This window comes from Podarcis gaigeae (genome assembly GCF_964106915.1).
Source record: "Podarcis gaigeae genome assembly, chromosome: 9".
NCBI classification, from domain to species: Eukaryota; Metazoa; Chordata; class Lepidosauria; order Squamata; family Lacertidae; genus Podarcis; species Podarcis gaigeae.
In genome coordinates this window covers 34439517-34461172 of record NC_139685.1, presented here as the reverse complement: position 1 = coordinate 34461172, position 21656 = coordinate 34439517, and the positions used below count along the sequence as shown (strand labels likewise).

The 21656-nt window shown below is 44.3% G+C and overlaps 1 protein-coding gene across 4 annotated transcripts in view; it reads left to right on the top strand.

Annotated features, from left to right (window-relative positions):
* Window positions 1-13638: 13638 nt before the first annotated feature.
* GALNTL6 (polypeptide N-acetylgalactosaminyltransferase like 6) overlaps window positions 13639-21656 on the top strand; it is a 456612-nt gene continuing 448594 nt past the window's right edge. The window contains exons 1-2 of one of the 4 annotated variants that reach the window (XM_083755724.1): window positions 13639-13853; window positions 15095-15427. In XM_083755724.1, coding sequence (XP_083611850.1) covers window positions 15290-15427 — 138 coding nt within the window. In that variant the 5' untranslated portion in view covers window positions 13639-13853; window positions 15095-15289. Of the gene's footprint in view, window positions 13854-14107; window positions 14213-14407; window positions 14650-15094; window positions 15428-21656 lie in introns of those variants that run through there. The other 3 variants (XM_083755726.1, XM_083755727.1, XM_083755725.1) reach the window with 3 other exon arrangements.

Genomic DNA, 21656 nt, shown 5'->3' with positions numbered 1-21656 from the left:
CTTGACCCAGGAGAGGAGCAGCGGCAGGGCACCACACGCACAGCCCAGCTGAGGAAAGAGGCGGCAACGGTGCTGTCACTCTTCACTTCACAGAGCCCTGGTCACGCCCCTTCCCCAAAATGTGCCTGGGGTTGCAGCCTCCTCAGCCTCCCCTCTCCCCACTACACCACTTGGCTATAATGGAAAAGATAGACTTTGAGCCAAATCATTCAAATAGTACTTGATCAAGGATGCAAGATAGTAGGACCCATTGCATTTCAAAGACCCCTTAGTATCTCTAGTTAAAGAATCTCCAGGAAGAGCTAGACATCCTTTGGACAATGCACAGGACCAAACTATTCTTTGTTGAGATGACAATGTGGTAGTGGACCACTGAGAAGAAAGGAACGAAAGAGCCACTCAACTCACCCCAGGCCCATTGATTTTCCTTTGTTAATTTTGTCCAAGCCAGATTTCTTTCAGCTAGGATTACTGGATAAAACCAAATAATTAAAAACAGCCTAAAAGAACAGTGGCAAGAGAGAAGCAGCAGGCAGGAAAATGGATTGTGTAATGTCTAGTTCCACCCTCAGGCTAGCAGTGTCGGGAAAGACCTCAATCTGAGATTTTAAGACAGCTGATGTCAGTGAGAGCAGACTTGTACTGAGCTAGATGGAGAGATGCCTATCTCAGTCAACAGAAGCATCAGTGTGTGTGTGTGTGTGTGTGTGTGTGTGTGTGTGTGTGTATCACAAATTTTGGAATTTGAATTATACGTTGAAGCTTGAAGGCTTAGTGAAAGTGAAAGGATAATGGGTCTTCTTTCTATTCACATGGTGAGCCCAAAGGAGAGAATATGATGGCACATTTAACCAGCTGGGACAATAAATTGAGCTTCTGAACTTCTCTATGATCTTTTAGCAAGCAACCCTATACCAAGAAGCTGGCATAAAGCAAGCTAGTAAGTTTAATCAGCATAAAGTTGCACCAGATCTGAACACCATTTATCAGTGGGACTGCTGCTTCTGTGTCTAAGTCTGGAAGAGGGGAAACAAGTCTTCAAAATAATGTTTTATGCTGGATTTCCAGGTCACATGACTGAGCTGTATAGGCTTAGTACCCAGCCTAAGTACCCCATCTCTTTTCCTACCCCAGGCCCCCACAGCACCCCTCCAGCCTCAACCATGCCAAAATGAGCAAGTTATGCCAGCATATATTTGCCTGAGCCAGGGTTGGGGACTAGCCACTGAGGACACCTGTGCCTGCAGTGACACAGCTGGATCTAGGAGCACCCCTAGACTTCAGGAAGTATGCAACCCCATCCAGGGCAGGCAACTGACCAACTTCCTGGACCCAGGAGCAACTCACCAACAGCACGTCTGCCTTGCCAGGATTCAAATTCAGTTTGTTAACCCTCATCCAGCCCACTTCTGCACCCAGGTACTGGCCCAAGGCCCGCCCAGGCACTCTCCATTCAGATGTTGCAGTTACAGTTTATAGATAAAATTGGTATTGATATATAACTTTAACTGGGATACATGTGAAAATCTCACATTTATATATTTGCCAATTTATAAACTGCTTCAGAACCAAAAGTTACTAAAGTGATGTACAATAAAACAAAAAAAGGTAAAATGCAAAACATTAGAAACTCAGTAAACTGAAAGCAATTAAACCATTTCTACAACTGTACAATTGTCAGATACTGATCCCCAACGCAGAGCATATGTTTGTTTGTTTTCATTTAAAATTGTTTGATGTAAAAAAACAGCAAGGACATTTACAAAATTAAACCAATACAATAAAATATATGAACAAAGTTCAGTGGAGGCAGTGCTATGGATAAGTTTTTACCAACCAGCGGAACACTTTTATAGTAGCTTCTCAAAACTCTGAGGGGAGGTTGTTCCACAATGTGGGGGCCACCACAGAAAAGCTCTTCCTGTAGGTTGTCATGGGATGTGTTTTGAGGGATGCAGCACAGTTAGAAGAGCCTCCAGTTATGACAGCAGTGAACGGGCTGGCCTATGTGAAAGAAGAAATTCTCAAATAGGTTAGTTCCAAGCTATATGGAGCTTTGTAACTCAACAACAAAACCTTAAAGCTGGCTTTGAAGCAAATAGGCAGCCAGTGCAATCCCTTTAGCACAGGTGCAACAAGTGCTTGCTCCATTGCGTGGACAGGCAGAGTCCCCAGATCCCGTGCGGTCCCCCCGTCATGTGGAATAACGACTCAAGACAACGTGCTATGGTATTAAATTGGCCACAACTTTATTAAATTTCAAATGTGGGTAGACCTTGGCTCAGGCATTGGGCGTTCTCCCTCCCCAGTCCCCAGCCGGGGACCTAGGGAGCATCAGGGTTATCCAGTGTGTGTGTGGGGGGATGGGCTGGCTCTGGAGAACATATGTTCAAGCAGAGATAGCCGCCCCCGTTACGCCGCAGCAGGGGAGAGCAATGACGACCTTTCGGCGTACGGTCAAGGCCTCCCTTCAGAAAACACCTTTAACGGGGAACCCTGGTATCGCCACCGCAAAGAGGAATATGGACAAAAGGATTCTGCCCAAGGCCTGATACCGCCAAAGTTGTGACGTTTTGCTACGGGAAAGGCGAAACCTGCCAATGCAGGGAAATTCCTTTCTGGCCCTTTAACAGCGACCTTAACATAGCAGCGCCCACATACCTGTGAAGAAAAGTTAACCTGCAAAACCTGTGAAGAAAAGTTAACCTGCAAAATAAGACATTAACTGAGGGTGGGTAGGGTGGGAGAAGCTCTGGAGCCAAGTGAGGATTCCCAGGTAAGATCCTCCCTCTATTGTGTGGGCAGGTAATCCCTCCCCTACCTGGCCTGGTCTCCTTGGCAACGCTTCTCCCAGGTGGGACTGGACAACTGACTGAGGTAGGCAGAGACCTCCAGGTATCCCACCTGAGGGAAGGCAAAGCCAAGCCTATGCTGTTGGAGCCGCTCCAGATCTAGGGGCTGCACGCGTCCACGCAAAGGGCGCCCCCCGTTTTAAGCGGAGAGCGGTCATTAAGCATCCTAGCTGCTCCATTTTGCACAAGCTGCAGCTTCTAGACCGACCACAAGGGCAGCCCTACATAGAACATCATGCAATACAGAAGGATGCAGCTTTGATGTGCATGCCAAGCCCTCCCTGGTCTGCTTGCTTCAATGAAGGCATCAGTTCCTGATGGAAATAACTGGTCATTGGGAATCTTGATTTGACAGGTGCTCTGTTATGCATGAGGAGAAACATGGCATGCCAGCTTTCTATCAGGGAATATTTTTTTTGAAAATAACTATCCCCCCCTTTTTTTAAATGAAATACATGGGTCACCATGAAAATGATTTGGCAATCAATATTGCCTCTTTGCTAGCTTTACAGAGGTAAACTTTTTAATTAAAAAAATAGCTAGCTTTATTTTCAAGAGCCTTTTTTAAAAAAAGTCTTGCATATTTGTATTATTTCCTTTACGTATCCATTTAAAAATAAAACAACAACTTTAAGGAATGCAAGACATGATCAATATTCATCTAAAAGTGTGTGAATTCCCCCACCACATGAACTTTCCTATTTAGATACTCTCTTTATATCTTTTTAAAAGCTTATCAATTATAATTAATTATCGTAGTATTATTTCAGCTGCAAAAAGAAAATAAGGCGGGGGGTGTTACTTTTAGGCATCCTTTCATAACGGATCCAGTAATTTATCTGTATATTTCCTAACAGAATAGCTGCATATGATCAGAATATTGTTTGGTGGGTTTGGTTGGGGGTTTATTTGAGAAACAAATGTAAAGAGATACCTTTGGCTCCACCATGGAGCTGGCTTGTGTAACTGCAGCTGAAATTCTCATCAAATAGCATTAATCTTATTTACAGCAACTGATGTGTTTTGAACTAAAAATGTTCTTTCCACCCCACCCACCTCAAAAAACCTATTTGTAACAGAGAAAACTGTGAGACACAGCCATTCAGTATTTTTAAAGCACACACAAGTTATATGCACAAACAAACTGGAAACTGTGCTTCTATAATCAAAGGCATGGGTAGGCAAACTAAGGCCCGGGGACCAGATCTGGCCCAATTGCCTTCCAAATCCAGCCCGCGGATGGTCCGGGAATCAGCATGTTTTTACATAAGTAAAATGTGTCTTTTTATTTAAAATGCATCTCTGGGTTATTTGTGGGGCCTGCCTGGTGTTTTTACATGAGTAGAATGTGTGCTTTTATTTCAAATGCATCTCTGGTTATTTGTTGGGCATAGGAATTTGTTCATTTCCCCCCAAAAAATATAGTCCAGCCCCCCACAAAGTCTGAGGGACATTGGACATGCCCCCTGCTGAAGAAATTTGCTGACCCCTGATCAAAGGGCTATAAATGTCATTTGAAAATGAATATGTTTTTGATGTCTTAATTTGAAGACCCAGATTGGATGAAGAACAAACATACATACATACCTACATACATACAGGTACTTAAGAATTTAAATGAAGTTGTAGTCTGAAGAGCAGACTTCTTACTTCTATTTGTCCAAAGGACACCTCTAATTTTTAGATAACACCCCCTGCCCCCATTTGAGCCCATTGTGGACTTATCATGATGGAGAGATTGATTGTACTTTCCAGAATGTAACTTAATTCATTCAAATAATTTTTACCAGCATCTTTTCAGAAAGCAGCTTTCAGCATCTATAATCATTTGTCACAAGCATTTATCCACAGTGCGTTTCACACTTGGCATCTCTTGGCATCTGTTTTCCAACAAGACAGACGAAGCTTCAGATGAGACATCTTCAACACTATCCCCAAACACATGCCGCCCTCACATGTCATCATAATTTATTATTTAGTGGCAAAATGCCTATCATCATTACACGTTTGTGTGGAGGGAGGGCTTGTATATTGCAAAGGCCTCTGGAGGTACAGTGGATATTCATGCCCTTCAAGAATCCTTGGGCTACCTGCAGGATTACGGGCAGAAAAGACCACCTAGTTTTACAGGTGGAGTGGAAACTTTGCACCAAGCACCTAAGAGTGTCCCACTTACCTGCTTATATTTCAGGCAAAGTAAAGGGATGTGCTTAAGGTCACAACTGGGTGTGGGACTAAATCTGTTCTCATCCTTCAGTAATGGGAGGGGTATAAATAATCACAATAAGAATGGTCATCATCATAATAACAATCATTATCATTATACCTGCAACTATTGAGAATCCAGCCTGCTTCTATCACACTCTGCACTCTGTTTCCTGATCACCCAGGAGCAGGCGGTAAAGACAGGGATCTCTCTTGGCCATAAAGGTAAAGGTAAAGGTAAAGGGACCCCTGACCATTAGGTCAAGTCATGGCCGACTCTGGGGTTGCAGCGCTCATCTCACTTTATTGGCCGAGGGAGCCGGCGTACAACTTCCGGGTCATGTGGCCAGCATGACTAAGCAGCTTCTGGAAAACCAGAGCAGCACATGGAAACACCGTTTACCTTCCCACCAGAGTGGTACCTATTTATCTACTTGCACTTTGACGTGCTTTTGAACTGCTAGGTTGGCAGGAGCAGGGACCGAGCAATGGGAGTTCACCCCATCGCAGGGATTCAAACCGCTGACCTTCTGATCGGCAAGTCCTAGGCTCTGTGGTTTAACCCACAGTGCCACCCGCGTCCCTCTCTTGGCCATACTTGGAGGTTAAACCTGGGACCTTCTGCTTGAAAAGCATGTGCTCTACCACTGACTTATGGCTCCTTCGTATGAACTCTTGCCTGCAAGAAATTGTTTATTTAGTTACAAACGTCCAACATTCAACCAGAGAAGTAATATTTTAAAGGGGGGGCGGGAATCCACTCTTTCCCTAAAAGCCAGCTTTTTTTTTTTTTTTGCCTTTTCTACTGCTGTTCCTGACAGCTAGGTCCAGCTTTGTTCACCTCTGAAGGTGCAACTGTTTCAAGCATCTTGTTTTCCATTTATTCACCAGAATGCCTTCCACGTATTTTCATCTAATTGGTTCCACAACCTACACAGCAACCCAAGATCTCTGAAAACATACATAGTAACAAACACAAGCACCCACAATCTGGACGCAAAGCTCACAGTTCCTCGACTTCTTTGCAGTAAGTAACACAACACCTAACATCTACCAGCTGCTATTATTGTATAATAATTAAAAGTAATAACAAGCCCCTGCCTGTGGGCTTTTAATACAATTAAGGACATGAAGCATCGCAGGGAAGGTAGAGGTTAAGTATCTGAACACTGGGTACGACGGAGAAATTCAGAAAGAGAAAGAGAAAAGGCTGAAAGGGATAACATCTCATTCCAGCAGGTAACTAGGCATCAGTCTGTCCAGCCATTAGTGTCTGTAAAGCTTTTAGCGAGGTCAAACTGTTCATTGGTTTTTTCATTCTTCCATCATTTATCCTTTGACCCCCCCCCCCCACTCCACAAAGGCAACACTTTTGAATTTTAGTGAAATTGTTACAGGGAGGAGAGGTTATTCCTGAACAGTGATAAATCTGAAAATGGTACAGTATTACCATCTGCTGCCCTTCAGATGATTTCCTTCATTTATGCTTACAGGGTGTTTCTTCACAATAGCGAAGCCACAGACAGGGAAATGGAATAATACACACTGATTTCTTTTAAAAGTAAGAGAGTGAGCAGCCAACTGAAGCACTGCAGACATCCTCCCTGGCTTCCAACGTTTACAAGAAAACCCGGCCAAGGACATCATGGGGGTTTTCAGGAAGGGAAGGCAGCCGGGAAGACTGCAGAATGCAGATCACCCGACGACAGATTATTTGTCAAATGTAAGAAAAGACACTTTCCAAAAAACTCAAAAGTAGGGCACAGCAACAAAACCCTGCACCCCTCCCATGGAAATTTTCGCCAAAAATTTCCCTCTTCTTAGAAAATAAAGAATGGTTGAAAAAGCAGAGAATAAGCATAGAACTAAATTTCTTTTTTAAGGTAGAAGATATAAATTCACTAATTCAATAAGAGATTTCTCCTGATAGATGAAACACCCTTGTATTGTGGAACAAGCATGATTGCCATTGTGTATTCAGCAAGAGTGACAACCTCTGTGTGGAACCAGTTGCAAGGAGTTGTGTGATGAGAGGAATGGTATCTGGATGTCAGGAAAGCTTGTTTTCTATGGCAACTGTGTTCACAATCCACACTGCCTTTTGCACAACTACTTTGCTGTTAGATTCCACACCTTATACGTCACACCACTCTTTTCACCACCTCTACAGATGGAAAAAGAAATAACGGCACTTGGATGTAAACCAAGAATAAAGCATCATATGCAAGATCAGATAAATAAAGAACAATTGCAGGTTACCTAAAATATTTTTTTTAATCACACACACATACAGAGAGAGAGAGAACTAGCTGTGAAATCTTACCAGAGAATATTAAGTACAACATATATATTGTGAGTGCGCAGAAATGAGTCTCAGTATAGATAATGAGATCTGCTATGATAGCAAAGCATGTCACTCTCCAACACTTGAATACATCAAGAAGACACAGAAGAGCTTCTGAAACTGGCAGTCCAATAATGAAAAGTACCAAATAGGTGTGATACTACCATAAACATCTGGTTTGAATTCTTAAGGCCCCCAATTTCCCTCCCTTGAACTCCATTTCTGGCTAGCCTTACCTTTCTTTTCCTGTTACCTACTTCCTCTCTGTTTCTCCATTTGTCTCGCTACCCTTCTCTTTTTCTTCATTAGGAAGGAGGAACCTGTGGCCAGTTTTCAAGGAAAACATTCTAGTAGGGGCAGGATGATGATTCCCCTTCACTCTCCTCTGCTTCAACACACCCATTCCTACAGATGCAAAGGAGAAGAGGGCATCAAGGCTTCATTACAGGTGACCGCTGAGTTATACACACTGCACTTACTCGTTAAAAGGATTCACAAAGCACTTCACAACAAATGTTTCCAAACTGATGTACAATGCAAATATGAAAGGAACAACACGTGTAGCAACAATTAAGTATGCATACATGACAGCCTTGACAACACACAATTGCAAGATTCCATATACAGTGGAACCTCGGGTTACATACGCTTCAGGTTACAGACTCTGCTAACACAGAAATAGTGCTTCAGGTTAAGAACTTTGCTTCAGGATGAGAACAGAAATCGTGCTCCGGCGGCACGGCAGCAGCAGGAGGCCCCATTAGCTAAAGTGGTGCTTCAGGTTAAGAACAGTTTCAGGTTAAGAACGGACCTCCGGTACTTAAGTACTTAACCCGAGGTACCACTGTACTATGCAATATAAAATGGCACTCTTTGATAGGAAGCTGATTCCACAGAGTTGGGAGCTGTAACACTAAAAGCCCAGCTTCTAGTTGATGTCAAGCATACAGTACTTCTGGGACAACACTCCAACAGAGAAATGCAACTACTGGGCAGGGACACACAGGGCAAGGCAGTCCCTCACATAACCTTGGTTGTCAAACATGCTTAGTAAATAGACAAAAGTCCTGGTTACATTCATGCATAGGGAACCTTTCACCTTTTTTCTTCTAGCCAAGGGATTTCTTGTGCATGTTAAGTAAACCACAGCTTATTTGTAGCTTCATCGTATGCTGTATGGTAGATCAGTGGTGCAGAACCTCAGACTATTTCTCCTGGATTGGGACAAGTTAGTGGAGTTGAGGCACCTGTGTGTTCTAAGCTGCCATGCTCCACGGTCAGGAATGAGGGCTGCTAACTGCACATGAGGATACATGAGCCAAGGCACTGACTAGAAGATTCCACCCAAGTAATATTCCATTGGTTAATAGCCACCAATCCTGGTTGCTCTGCTTTCTAGTATAAAGCTAGCCTTCTTCCCAGTTTTCAGACACATCCTCCTACAACCACATGGTGTGTGATATCTCTGTAACATCTTGAGTTTATCTCTTCTGTGTTCAATGTTTTGTTTGTGGGTGGTTGGGCATTACAGCTTGAATAGGTTAGCTTTGCTGATTTATTCTAGTTTATAACTCCCAATTGTATTATTCAATTGCAATTTTTAAATGGTGTTGCTTATTTGTATTTGGGTTCTCTTTGTTATTTTTTACTTGCTCAATAAATCTGTTTCCTTTATAATTCAGTCTACGTCTTCCTGGGTAAAGCCTTGGTACTGAATCCAGTTCTTGCTTCCTGGTTACTGGCCCTGTATAATTTTGTTAGCTACCAGCTCAAGAAACATGATCTCCCCCCCTTTTTTTCCCCCTCTGGACTCGAGGTCTCTTCACCCAGGCTGGTTAGACAGAGGGAGCAGCAGCAGAGTCCCATGTAGGTGTTGGACCCTGTGTATTTGGCAACAGCTGAGTCACCAAGGATGGGATCCTGGGTTTGGGGAGCACGTTCTTGACAGCCTTGCTTCATACCTTCGTTGAGCGCTTTCCCTGTGGTAGAGGGTAAATGACACACAGGGGGAATGATCTGTGAGCCCAGGAAGATACTGAGGAATGTTCTATGAGTTTAGGTGCTGGATAAAAGGAGAGTAAGTTGCAAATTACAGGTTGATGAGAGTTACAGTCCAGTATTTGGAGGGCCACAGGTTAGCCCCCTGCAAAGTGTTGGACTAGCACAACCTTCCCCAACCTTGTTTTCTGCAGATGACTGGAACAACCCCAGCCAGTAATTTCAGTAGTAAGGGATGGTAGGAATGCACTCCAAGTCAACCAGACTGGCGAATAGGACTACACTGTCCCTTTGTCCAATTCATCAAGGTAATTCCTTTTCTATTAACACTGTCACAGAATAGCTTTTATTACTCTGTTTATATTTTGCTACTTTAGTATTATTTCAGTTGATTCTCTTTTGAAAATCATGAATAGTTTAGTAATTGCCCAAAGCCTAACTTGTATATTTGCACGTTGTCTAGGCAACCACTTTGAACAGCAGCCACCCATCACTCGTTCAACCCAGTAATGATTAAGACTCTTGTAGAGTAGACTATCATTATACCTCATACACCTGGGACATAGTAGGGAGAACTGACTTGTTGAATATCATTTATACATTTTTTTAAAATCAGTATTTTCCATAACTTTTATAAAGCTTTTATTGAAGTAATTATTATCGATATCAGACAGCAGAACCACAAATATGGTGACATAACATTCCACTACGTAGCTGCAAAGTCCCCAACAGTTCTGTATTTATTCCATAATGACATAACAAACAGACTAGGATTGGTGACGGATAGTTCCCTTCACATGAAAGGCACGAGAGGCCCATGTTGATCAAAATGACTCACACTGACTAAACCTGAATGCTCTGTACTGATTAACAGGATCAAAAGCTTCCTGCGTGTTGTCTCAGGACCTTAGCATATGCTTGCTGCTTTCTCTCCTAGCTGGAAAGCTGTTGACATCAGATTTTTGCCACAGAGGAGAAATGTGTCTGTATTGAAATGAAGTCCATCTGGGTCCAGTCACACAGTATAAAAGTGTGTAATTAATACACACAAACAAACTTGCTATTCTGTTCATTGACATCCAAGAATGAAGACACCATTTTGGTTTTAGGCTGCACACACACAATTCATTTAAAGCATACCCCCCACGCCTCCAAAAAAATAATTCCAGAAAGTTTAGTCTACTCTACACCATAGCTGTCAACCTTCCCTTTTTTGCAGGAAATTCCCTTATTCCAGCACCGTTTCCCGCTGCTTCCCGCTGCTATCCCAGATTGTTAGATATCCTGTAGACTGTCCCCAGGACTGGTGAGGCTGCTGATCCCTTATTTTCAAGGCTGCTGATCCCTTATTTTCAAATCTGAAAGTTGACAGCTATGCCCTTCACAGAGCTGCATTTCGAAACACCCTTTGGATTGGGTGTGTGAGCGCACGCACACACACACACACACTTTAAATGTATGGTGTTTACACAGCCTACATCTTTTCCAGTAGAGAGAAACTTCAGTTACTTTCAGTGCAAGGAAGCAGATAGCATGGGAAACTGCTTGTGTGAAGTCAGATCATGGGTCCATTCTAGAGAAGCTCTCTGTGGACAGCTCTAGCTAGAGATGTTGGTGACTGAAGTGAGGAACTTCTGCATTCAAAGCATGTGCTCTACAACTCAGCCTTCCCCTTGACTGCAGCATATTTGGTGATATGTGTAAATCAGAGGATCTGCAACCAGTGTCATGATCAGTACCCCCCTCCCCCGACCCGGCTTCTTTCAGATGTCCTTTAGACAGGAATTTGCTAAATTCATTCTGCACAGTTCAAGTAACATAATTGATTTTGTTCTATCATTGTTCCATTATCTTTTTAAATGGGGATAGTGTTGCGGAGGATTGACAACAGATATTTTCATTTGCAGGATGGAGAAGGCTTGCTCTACATTCTTATACATGTTGCTTTATACAAGGAAAGAGAAAAGGAAACAAAACAACAGAAATAGCCACATGGTATGCTGATTCAACATGGCATATGCCACCATCACAGAAGACATAAGGCTCCCATAAAGACACCTTAATAGCAGCTAAAAAGACACATGGGGCTTCTGCATTAAGTTATTCTACTATGGCAGGAATGTATTTTACATTCCTCAGCTAATTTGAAAAAGATTTCATGTACCGTACCTGTACGTTTTGTGTGTGTTTTTTGTGTGTTTGCTCCATCAGTCCGTGTAATCTCTCATGTTTCTGACCAACTTTAAGGTACATTTCAACACAATCCTGAAAGAATGAGTTTTTGTCCAGGGAACTTGGTAGTAGGAATCAGAAAGTACAGTAGAGATCTAATTGCTACCAACTGTAATCATTGCCAAACACAACATATGTACTTAAGGAAAACACATGGAAAACTCACCAGCACTACAGAACTCAAAAGCACACAAGCATTCTTTATTGAGGAAAAGATTTGTTAAATGGGATGGTGATCCCAGAGGTGTAGGGTAGTTCCAGGTGCAACAAAGATCCATGTTAATTTCACTCTTGAAGTGTTACACATGAGTAGTCATTCTTATGTCCATTTCATCTCTGAAGAGCTTCCTTCCAAATCCTCTATGTCTGGGGGTCATGAACATGCTGTTAAGATAATGCACAGTGGACCTTATTTCCCATAGTTGTTGTGAGGATAAGTTGTGAAAGGGATAAATCACGAGTCTCTATTCCTTCATAACCACTGGATAGATGAAAGCACGGAGGCTCACTTTGATTGTGTTTACATGCCACAGGAAATAGTTTAATTTGAATGAGTAGTGTTTATTTTTGGATTGCAATTGTGTTACCAGTTGTGGTTTGTTTGGAAGAAACAAGTTCACATGTTATGGTAAGCCAAAGCTTGTGGCTGTTGTATTTGGCTACAAGGCAGAAGGAGTGGAATGAGAGGGCATTATGGTTTACTACGACATGCAAATATGATGGGAGTCAGATCTTGCAAATATTACTAGTGGTGAAGCGAATGAGATCTTGCAAATAGGACTACCAAGACAAGAATTGCTCCCCACAGGCAAACCATCTGCAGCAGTTCCCCATGGTGACTGCAATCTGTTCCCAGATCCATAGTGGCTTTTGAAGTCCAACCTTGCAGTTCAGGAATCCAACCACCATACCCAAATTTTCCTGACATACATGTCTAACCTCTTAGAATATTCCATAACCTCCCCGAACAACTTGATTCATTACTGGTCTGCTTTTCTACAGATGTGATTTTTGAATGGGATAGCAACTGTATTTATCCATGTTCCATTTTCTGCCATTAGAAGGGCACTGTGCAAAGACCCAAATGCAACTGGAGTTGGAGCAGTGCCAAACACACTAGCGGCTCCATTTCTTCTGTTGCCCCCATCCCCTTTGGCCTCAACTCTTTAGTAAAGCCAATAATTACACTGCCATACAAACTGCAGCTCAGGAGCTGTATCTTGGACTGTGCCACTTTGAGACCGCAATTCTTCCCATTTGGGAACATACATAGGGGCAGAATTTTTTCTATATTTCGAGCTCATCCTTCCTGCCAGGTGCTCTGGTTGGCACCCACCCATCACTCATGCCCATTTCATTGCCCCCAACAATCCTGCAAGGTAGAGTACGCTGAGAGACCACGCCAAGGTCACCCAGAAAGGTGTCTTTGGTGGCTGGATTGGAACCCAGATCTCCTGGCCCAGCAAAGAAAACCAATACACCACACTGGCTTTTAAAGATATCCTCCTTCTTGGCTTCTTCTAGCCTTTGTATCTCGCGTGGACAATTCTAGCATGGCAACCCCTCGCCTTAAGTGGTACAGTCCAGGCACAGGCTTAAGCCGCTTACCACCCTCACCTGAAACTAGGCCCTCGCCCCGGTGATTCTGAGCGGCCGGCGGAAGCCTCTTTCTTCGTGAAAAGAGACGGAGCTTCGGCCGGGTCCCAGCTGGCCTCCTAGCCCAACTTTTATTTGGGGTACTCTTCAGCTGCGCATGGTCCCGGCCTCTCTGGGTCGCGTCGCCTCCGTCGGCTTCACCTCAGCGCCTACTTGCCCGGGGCCATGACGCACCACCAGGCCCCCCTCGGGCGGAGAGCTCCCCGTTCACCTGGCGGAGGCGGCTGCGGGCGAGAGCGCGCGGCTGAGCGCGGGCGGCTGGGCGTCGCGGCCGCCGGGGAGCCTCCGCGCAGGAAGCCGCCCTGCCTCTCCACCGGCAACGGGCTCCGCCACCGTCGCCTCTGTCGCGCCCCCTCCCCTTTCTGCGCGCCTTGTCGGAGAAGCCAGCTTGCTGCTGCTGCTGCTGCTGCCGCTGCCGCCAGCGCTCAACTGATCATGAAGGAACAAGAGGAGACGAAGAAGAAGGAGGAGGAGGAGGAGACCAGCAGCCCCGGAGGAAAGCGCTGCTCCTGCTCTGCCGCGGCTGCTCCTGCTCTGGGGTGGGCAGCTCGGGACGGGGGGATCAGGTGAGAGGAGGCTGCTGCGGGGCGCGCCGGCTCTCCAGGGAGGGAGGCTCGGAAGGGCGGGCTGGCCACCCTCGCCCCCCGCCAGCCCAAGCCCCAATTCCGGGATTAGGATCTCCCGCACGTGTGAGCCGCCCGCCAGTATTTTGTCGGATGGAAGGCAAGGGGAAGAGGCGGCTGGGCCAATAGGGGAGGGGGCAGAAGTCAGTGGGGAGGGGGTCTTTCTTGCCCACCTTCCGCCCACTGGATGTGGGGGGCTGCCGCATCAGCCGGGCGCGTTGTGGTCGCCTAGTCTCCCAGCTTCAAGACGGTGATTTTAAAATGTTCCACTGCTGAAGAATGGTAACCTGATGAGTGCAATGGTGTGATTTGTTTTTATTTTGCCCTGGACGCTTCTCTCTCTCTCTCTCTCTCTCTCTCTCACACACACACACACACACACACGCGCGCACACACACAGACACACACACAGTCACTCAGCAATAGTCTGCACACCCCATTAGCCCTGCCTAGGAATGGATGGGGAGGGAAAGTCTCCGAGCCAGACCGTCTGAGGGTGTGTGTGTGTGTGTGTGTGTGTGTGTGTGTGTGTTTGCGCGCTGTGTGTGTGTGTGTGTGTGTGTGAAGTCATGCCAACTCGAGTCTGCCGAAGCGCTTTCCCTTCTGCCAGCGAGGTTGCTGGGGAGGGAAGAAGAAAAGAGGGGCTGGTCTTTCCGGAGGAGGGATGGTGTGTGTGTGAGAGCAAGGGAGTTGGAAGATGTCTTTCCCAACTGCGAGTCCCCGTTGTGCGAGGTCCCAGGTAAGGCTGCACCTTGTGACCCATTTCATTGGTGGGAAAGGCGCGCGCGCCGCGAACCGATTTCCGGGAGCCCCTTGCCACTCGGGGAGAAATCTCTGCTCTGGCAGGAAAGAAGATCTTGCCAAGTGCTCCTCCCCCGCTTCGTCTCCTTAAATTCCGCCACTGGCGATGGAAGAATGGGTCACCCCCGAGTTGGGTGACTCAACTCCCCTCCCTGCTTCCCCACCCCAATTGCTCTCTGTAACTTCTGGGCTTCGGCAGCGGCAGCTCTGCAGCCAATCGTATCGATTCTATTGGTTGCGCGGGGGGGGGGGGGGGAGGTAAGGGGAAGGAACCGATCCATAGGCTTTTAGGATCTTTTCGGGGCGATGGGGCAGGGCTGTGGCTGACAGGCTGTGTCAGAGAATAGCAGGAGTAACTCCTTGTCTTTTCCTTGGATCCTTAGATTACAGACTCCCCCCGTGAGGGGGTGACCAAGCTGGAGGCAGAGTTGAAGTTTTTGCTCACTGTTTGGGGGTGAATCGGTGAGACTGAGGAGCGCAAGAGGGAAGCCAAAGGGAGCTCTGGACCACGGAAGGAAAAAGCGGAGAGAAGGATACCCATCACCTCATTTCTTCTCTGGCATCCGTTGCCACTGGCCATGAAGAGGAAACAGAAAAGATTTCTGCAAATGACGTTGTTGTTCGTGGTGACTCTGATTTTCCTGCCCAACATCGGACTCTGGTCTCTGTACAGGGAAAGACACCTGGTGAAATCCACCATGCTGGGAGAGCAGCAGGTAAGCAAGCAGAAAGCAAAAGACCCAGAGCAGCCCGGAGCATAGAGAGTTTGTGTCTGTGTCTGTGTGCGTGTGTGTGTGCGTGTGTTAAGTGGAGAGTTAAAGCATCTGTTTAGTCGCCATAAAAAGCTGAATGGCTCTTAATTGTGATGCATCCTTTTAACTTGAGGCTCTTCCTCCGTGAATGCTGAACACAATCTAAAGACCCAATGAGGAAGAGGAGGATTTGGTAATAAGGTTTTCCGGAAGAAGGACAACTGTATTGTGAAGGGAGAAAGTTAGGAGAGGCTAATTTGTTAGATTTCCACGAACAGTAATTGACTCTAGCCTGGGTGTGAGAGATGAAACTGAAGCCCACTTCCCCTTCCCCAGCAGTGATCATAGCCCATGGTCTGTAGTGAGGCTAAATTTGATCCACAAAGTTTGGGCATGGGTGTGCCTAGGTGTGTGCATAAGAAGTTTTCTCCTGATCAGAATTTTGCTGTCAATTGAAAGGTCTGGAATGCAGTTGTGCCTAAGCAGTTTAATGTGGAATGAAAAAAAATATGCCATGATATGGTTTTAGAAATAGGTATGCATGTCTCAGTATGGTCACATGATGATCATCAGCACTAATTTCATTTTTCATTGAACAAAATGTCTTATGGTTCTTATCTTTCAAACAATCCAATGAATAGATTAAGATGAGAGATTAGCCTTCTGGGGACTTGCAAAAGGCCATCTAGTAAAGTTCACAATTTGTCTTGCAGGCAAACTTAGCATCCTATTTGATCAGTGCAGTCCTCTTCCTGCTAGAACCTGTTTCTCACCCCACCTCACCCCCCCCCCCAGTTTCCTACTGTTCCACTAACACTTCAAAGTGTCCAGGTTCCTTCTTTCACCAAATGTTGTTCTAGTAGTCAGATTCTATAGCAAAAGTAAGCACACATACTCTCTGTTCGTGGACTGTTCTATCTGTTTGATGTCATGATGTGCTCCTAAGTATCTCTAGTTTATAGTCTTCATCATCTGAGATTAACCGCAATTAATCTAACCTATATTTTTTGTCATAATTTTCAACTCATTAAGTTTATGTATGGCTCGTAAACCAAAATAAGACTTGCATTAAATTAAGTGCCTTTGAGAGAGTTGCTTTAATGCAAAACTTTAAATCATTGCTGCTGATAAATTAGGAAAGGCTATATTTCACTTGCAAATATTGCTGTGGGCCTAACTGCAAATTGTTCCATATAGATTTCAAACATTTCACACATGCATAAGGGTGAGAGATGCATGAAATAAAATAGAAATATATGCTGTAGCTTGTTTATCACTTATAATGCATTGGCCAACAGCAATATATATTAACTGTTACTTTAACGTCCTTAATTTCAAGGGCCATCAATCAAAGTGTATTATATCTTTTCAACAGAGTGAATGTTTATAAATTAGTTTGATCAATGGAAGACACAATAATGCACATTCAATTGTTGATTGATAGCCTGCTGTTGACATTTGCTGTACACAGTTTCTATATGTTAGGCTATGAAGTGCTATGAAACAAGGCAGAGCTTTACACTTATAAAGCATCACTCTTTTTTAGAAGACTGCTCCTTCATAAAATGGTTGTAAGGTTTAGCAGACTTTCACAGCACAATCCTCATGCTTACTTGGAAGCAACTCTGTCTGTTCAGTAGGGCTTGCTCCCTGGTAAGTATGCCTAGTATTGCTGCTACAGAGCATACTATTTTTCTAAGGCTCAGTGTGTTTAACCATATTAAACTATAAATGACTTTTTTAAAAAAAGTATAACTGCTTTTTAAGCAGCTGTTTGAAGGGATTTTGAGGTGAGAAATGCACACCTGAATGACTGATGCCCACTTTTGTGTTCTAGTTAACCGTCAGCCCAATCCTAGCCCTGTTTATGCAGAAGTAAGTCCTGCTATGGTCCATGGAGCTTACCCCTTGCTAAGTGTGCACAGAACTGCGGCTTAACACATTACCTTGAGTGGAAGGAAGAGTTGTGCCACAACCCTAAGTGTGTTTGATCAGAAGTTGAGCCTCATCAAGCTCAATGGGGCATACTAAAGAGTACATATGGAAAAGTAGGCTCAGAATTGGAACAGCAGATGAAGAGCAAAACAACAACAAGCAATAAAAACTTCCCTCTTAAAAATCAATGCATGGACAATGAGGAGATGAGCTTTGGAGTTCTACGAGATCACTTGCTGGAACATGTAGGGTGAAATTAGCACTAATAAGGTCTTTAGAAATCACCCTGCTTGAGTAACTCTGTTCTTGGCTGTGCTGGAAAAGCAATATTACCTTCCCATTAGTAAAACAAGACTTTTAACAAAATGTTTTGAGCAGGCCTTCACATCACACAAAATAGTCTCTATAGAGGCCTGTGATTCAGGTTTCGAATTAAGAGTGCAAAAGAAATGTATTTATTGTAATAAGAGGAAACAGAATAGCAAGTTGATGCTTGGTAGTGTGCATTTTGTGTGCAAGAGATGTGCTTTCCTGTGTTAATTATTAGTTCTACATCTCCTGCTTTTCAGCCAGATGTGCAAGAAATAGGGTGCAATAAACTTGGGTTCTAAGATAAGAAATTTGCATGGCATCATTTATAGTTCAATCTCAGGAATATGTGCTTCAAGAAGTGGTGCCAACATTTCTTGAATAGTTTCTCCACCTCCCATTATACTGGTATTGTACTAAGAAGCTGTCTGGTCTTCAACTTTACATTCATTTGATCAAGTTCTAATCTGAATGGACCTGAGTCTGAGTGCAGCAAAACAGACCTTTTTTGCCAGCTTGATTAAAGGAATGTACTTTTGATATTTCAGATGGGTCTCTCACTAGAAGAAAAAGTATACCACATTTCAGTTATTTTTATGAGCGTGATTGCTATTTAAGATCAATAATATCCCTGGAGTGGTTGGATTGGGAGTCACTTGTTCTGAGGGCCAAAACAAGTGTCCATTATACATTGGCACTGCTTGCTCTAGGATTAACCCCCCCACACACTATTTAATGCTATTAAAGACAATGTAGTTCTGTAGAGCCATCAGTCATTCTGCATATTACACCCTAGTGTGGCTTCTTGACACATTGACTGAAAACTTTATAAATATTTTCTATTTGTGAATGCTTTTTAATACACAGAGGTCTTCAAATTGTTTTTGTTTAAAGTTTGTAATGTACACATACCATAGTTTGTTAGGGCTGCAATCCTATATCCACTTACTTGGGAGTGAGATCTGTTGAATCCACTGGAATTTACTTCTGAGTGGACTCGCATAGCATTCCCACCTGAAAGGAACTGGGATTGTGTACTATCAGTGGTTGTTGTTTTTTTTTATTTAGGTTCGTTTGTAATTGGTATATACTGTATTCCTTCTGCTGCATGAAATATACATGGGAAATGATAGGTGGCTGATTGAGCCATTGACTGGCAAAAATAGCAGTGTCAAAATGCATCACAATCACTGGCAGATCTGTTCTTTAAATAATTAGAGACAGGAAACCAGCCTCTGAGGATCCACGAGACAACAAAGGTGTGCAAGGATAGCTGAAGGAGAGTAGTGAAACTAGAGAGAAATGTTGGACAGATCTCCATGTCTGAACGATGCCCAGAAGGCATCTGAAGAGCTAAGGCAAATAGAAGTGACAAGACACGACATCCTAGGGCTAACTGACAAATTAAAGGCTAACCAGTGTCCAGGTGGGAATAGTATCCACCCAAGAATTCTTAAAGAGCTCAAATGTGATATCATTGATCGACAGCATTGGCATCCTAAGCAGAGGTCTGGAAATTAGCCAACATAGCTCTAGGTTGTTTTTTATCAAGGGTCTAAGGAGAGCCAAGAAACTAGAAGCCTATTAACGTAACTTCTGTCTTGGGGGCATAGCTCAATGCTTTGAGTTCAATCCCTGACATCTCCAGGTTGGGTTGGGAGTACTACATTGTCTGGAATACTAGAAAACTGCTGCTAGTAAATGTGGTGGTTGGACCCATGCCCTTACTTGATCTCCAGGTGGGGTAGAGCTGCTGCGCTAGTTTCCCTGTAGGTAGGTCACTGTTGCTTACTAGGAAGGTGAGGATGAGGTGGCAGGGAAGCCTGCATAGTGAAAAGATGCAAAGCAGCTGTACCTGCTGAGTCACCTCTGGCAGCTTCCTATATTCTTACGCTTTGCTCTGGAAGAATGAGCATGGCTCCTGCATAATGCCTACCATGACTCATCAGCCTTTTGGTGACCTTTGAGAGTGTAGACAAGCATGAATCTAGGAGTGAATTGGTAGGCTTTGATGGTGTAAAAGTTTCTGACAGACTCTCGTCTCAAAAGGCTCCTGAATAAACTAAGTGGGCCTTGGGATAAAATCAACAGCTGGTTAAGACTGCAATCCTATACTAGCATATGGGGAATTCTGACCCATTGAACATGACAGGGCTTACTTCTGAGTAGACATGCATAGGATTACATTGTCAATTAGGTATGCATCAGTAGCTAGTTAAATAACAGGAAGTAGATGTAGCAGTGAATAGATGGGTTTTGCAGTAAAGGGAGGTAATCAGTCCCCTAGAACTTGTATTTGAACCAGCACTGTGCAGGTTACTCAGAAATGATGTGGAGTCAGGAGAGATCAGCAAGGTAGACACATTTGTGGGTGACATAAAAATATTAAGGATGCTGAAAATCCAACCCAAACTGGGAAGGGCCCTGAAATGATATCTCAAAACTGGGTGATTAGTCAATAAAATTGTATTAATTAATTAATTTGTATACTGCCCTTCACCCAAAGATCCCAAGGCGGTTCACAACAGTAACATACAAAATGAGAATACCTAATAAAACAAAAATGAAACAAAACCAATACCCCACCCCCCTTTCTTGGTAAATGTGGTTCACTGTAGGTAAGTGTTAAGTGTTGCACACTGGGCAATAAAAACCCATTGACTTTCATGTGTACACTTATGGAGTCTAAGTTGGCAGTGATTCACCATGACAGAAACCTTAGCAATTGTAGTGGATAATAAACATGTCATTTCTTAGAACATTGGCTATGATATAGGCAAATTCCATACTGGAAATTAAAGATAACATTGCCAGTAGTGCAGTGCTACTGTGCTCTTTGAGAAAGGCACATGTGCCAGTGCTCCACTTTGTGACCACATAGAGCAAGTCTTTCAACACCACTGCTTTCATTTTGTGAAATTCCCTCTGTCTGGGCATCCATCAAGCATCTGCAGTGCTGTGCTCTAGACCAGGAATGGGATTCCTTTTTCAGCCTGAGGACTGCCTTCCCTTCAGAGCAATTGTCCAGGGCCCATGTGCCAGTGATGGGCATGGCCAGAGGCAAAGGTGGGTGGAGTTGTGGTTGCAGAATTTACCTTTGCAAAGCAGGGAGGTTTCTACATGCACTCAACCTCCCCCCGACTTCCCGGTGTTCTCTATCCAGGCAAGCAAGATGCATTATCATAGGCGCCGACTCCATGGGGCCTGAGGGGCCCGAGCCCCCTCAAAAAATTGTTTGGGGGGGCTCTGCCCCCCCAATAATTTAAGAAAATTATTAGTTATATTATGCTTTGTAAAATCACAAAATTATGTTGGTATTTTTTATTTTCCTTGTTTGACGATAGTTACCTTTTAAAATACATTCAGTAATGAGTTAAAACAAAGCCACTCCCGATCTAGAGAGGGGGTGGGGTTGCGGGCTCTCGACCCATCAACAATCTTGCGGGGCTGGCATCAGCCCCACGAGAAGTGGGAATTCCCCCTAGCTCATTAATATTCACCGCCCACGGCGGCAGCCAATTGGCTGCCGCAAAGGGCGGGCCCTCACAGGTTCACTTAAGGTCGGGGCAGCCCGGGGCTCGCCCCTTTCGTTCCCCCAGCAGCAGCGGTTTGGAGGTCTTGGGCCCCCCCAATATTTTTTATAAGTCGGTATGGGCCCCCGCCCCCCCAATATTTTTTATAAGTCGGCGCCCCTGTGCATTATAAGAGTTCACGGTCATATTCTATCCGGACAAAGACACACAAGCAGGGTGTGAAGTTGGGTAGGGTGGTCTGAGGTTGCGAGCCCCAGAGAGCCGCATTAAATCCTTGGGCTTGAGGTTTCCCACCCTCGCCTAAACCTTCCTTATTTATGAAGGCTTTCCATGTAGTGCTACTCGGTTGTGTGGTCTCTGCTACTGAAGATGCTTTAATGCTTTATTTCATTTTGTATATGCTCTCAAGTCTTAAA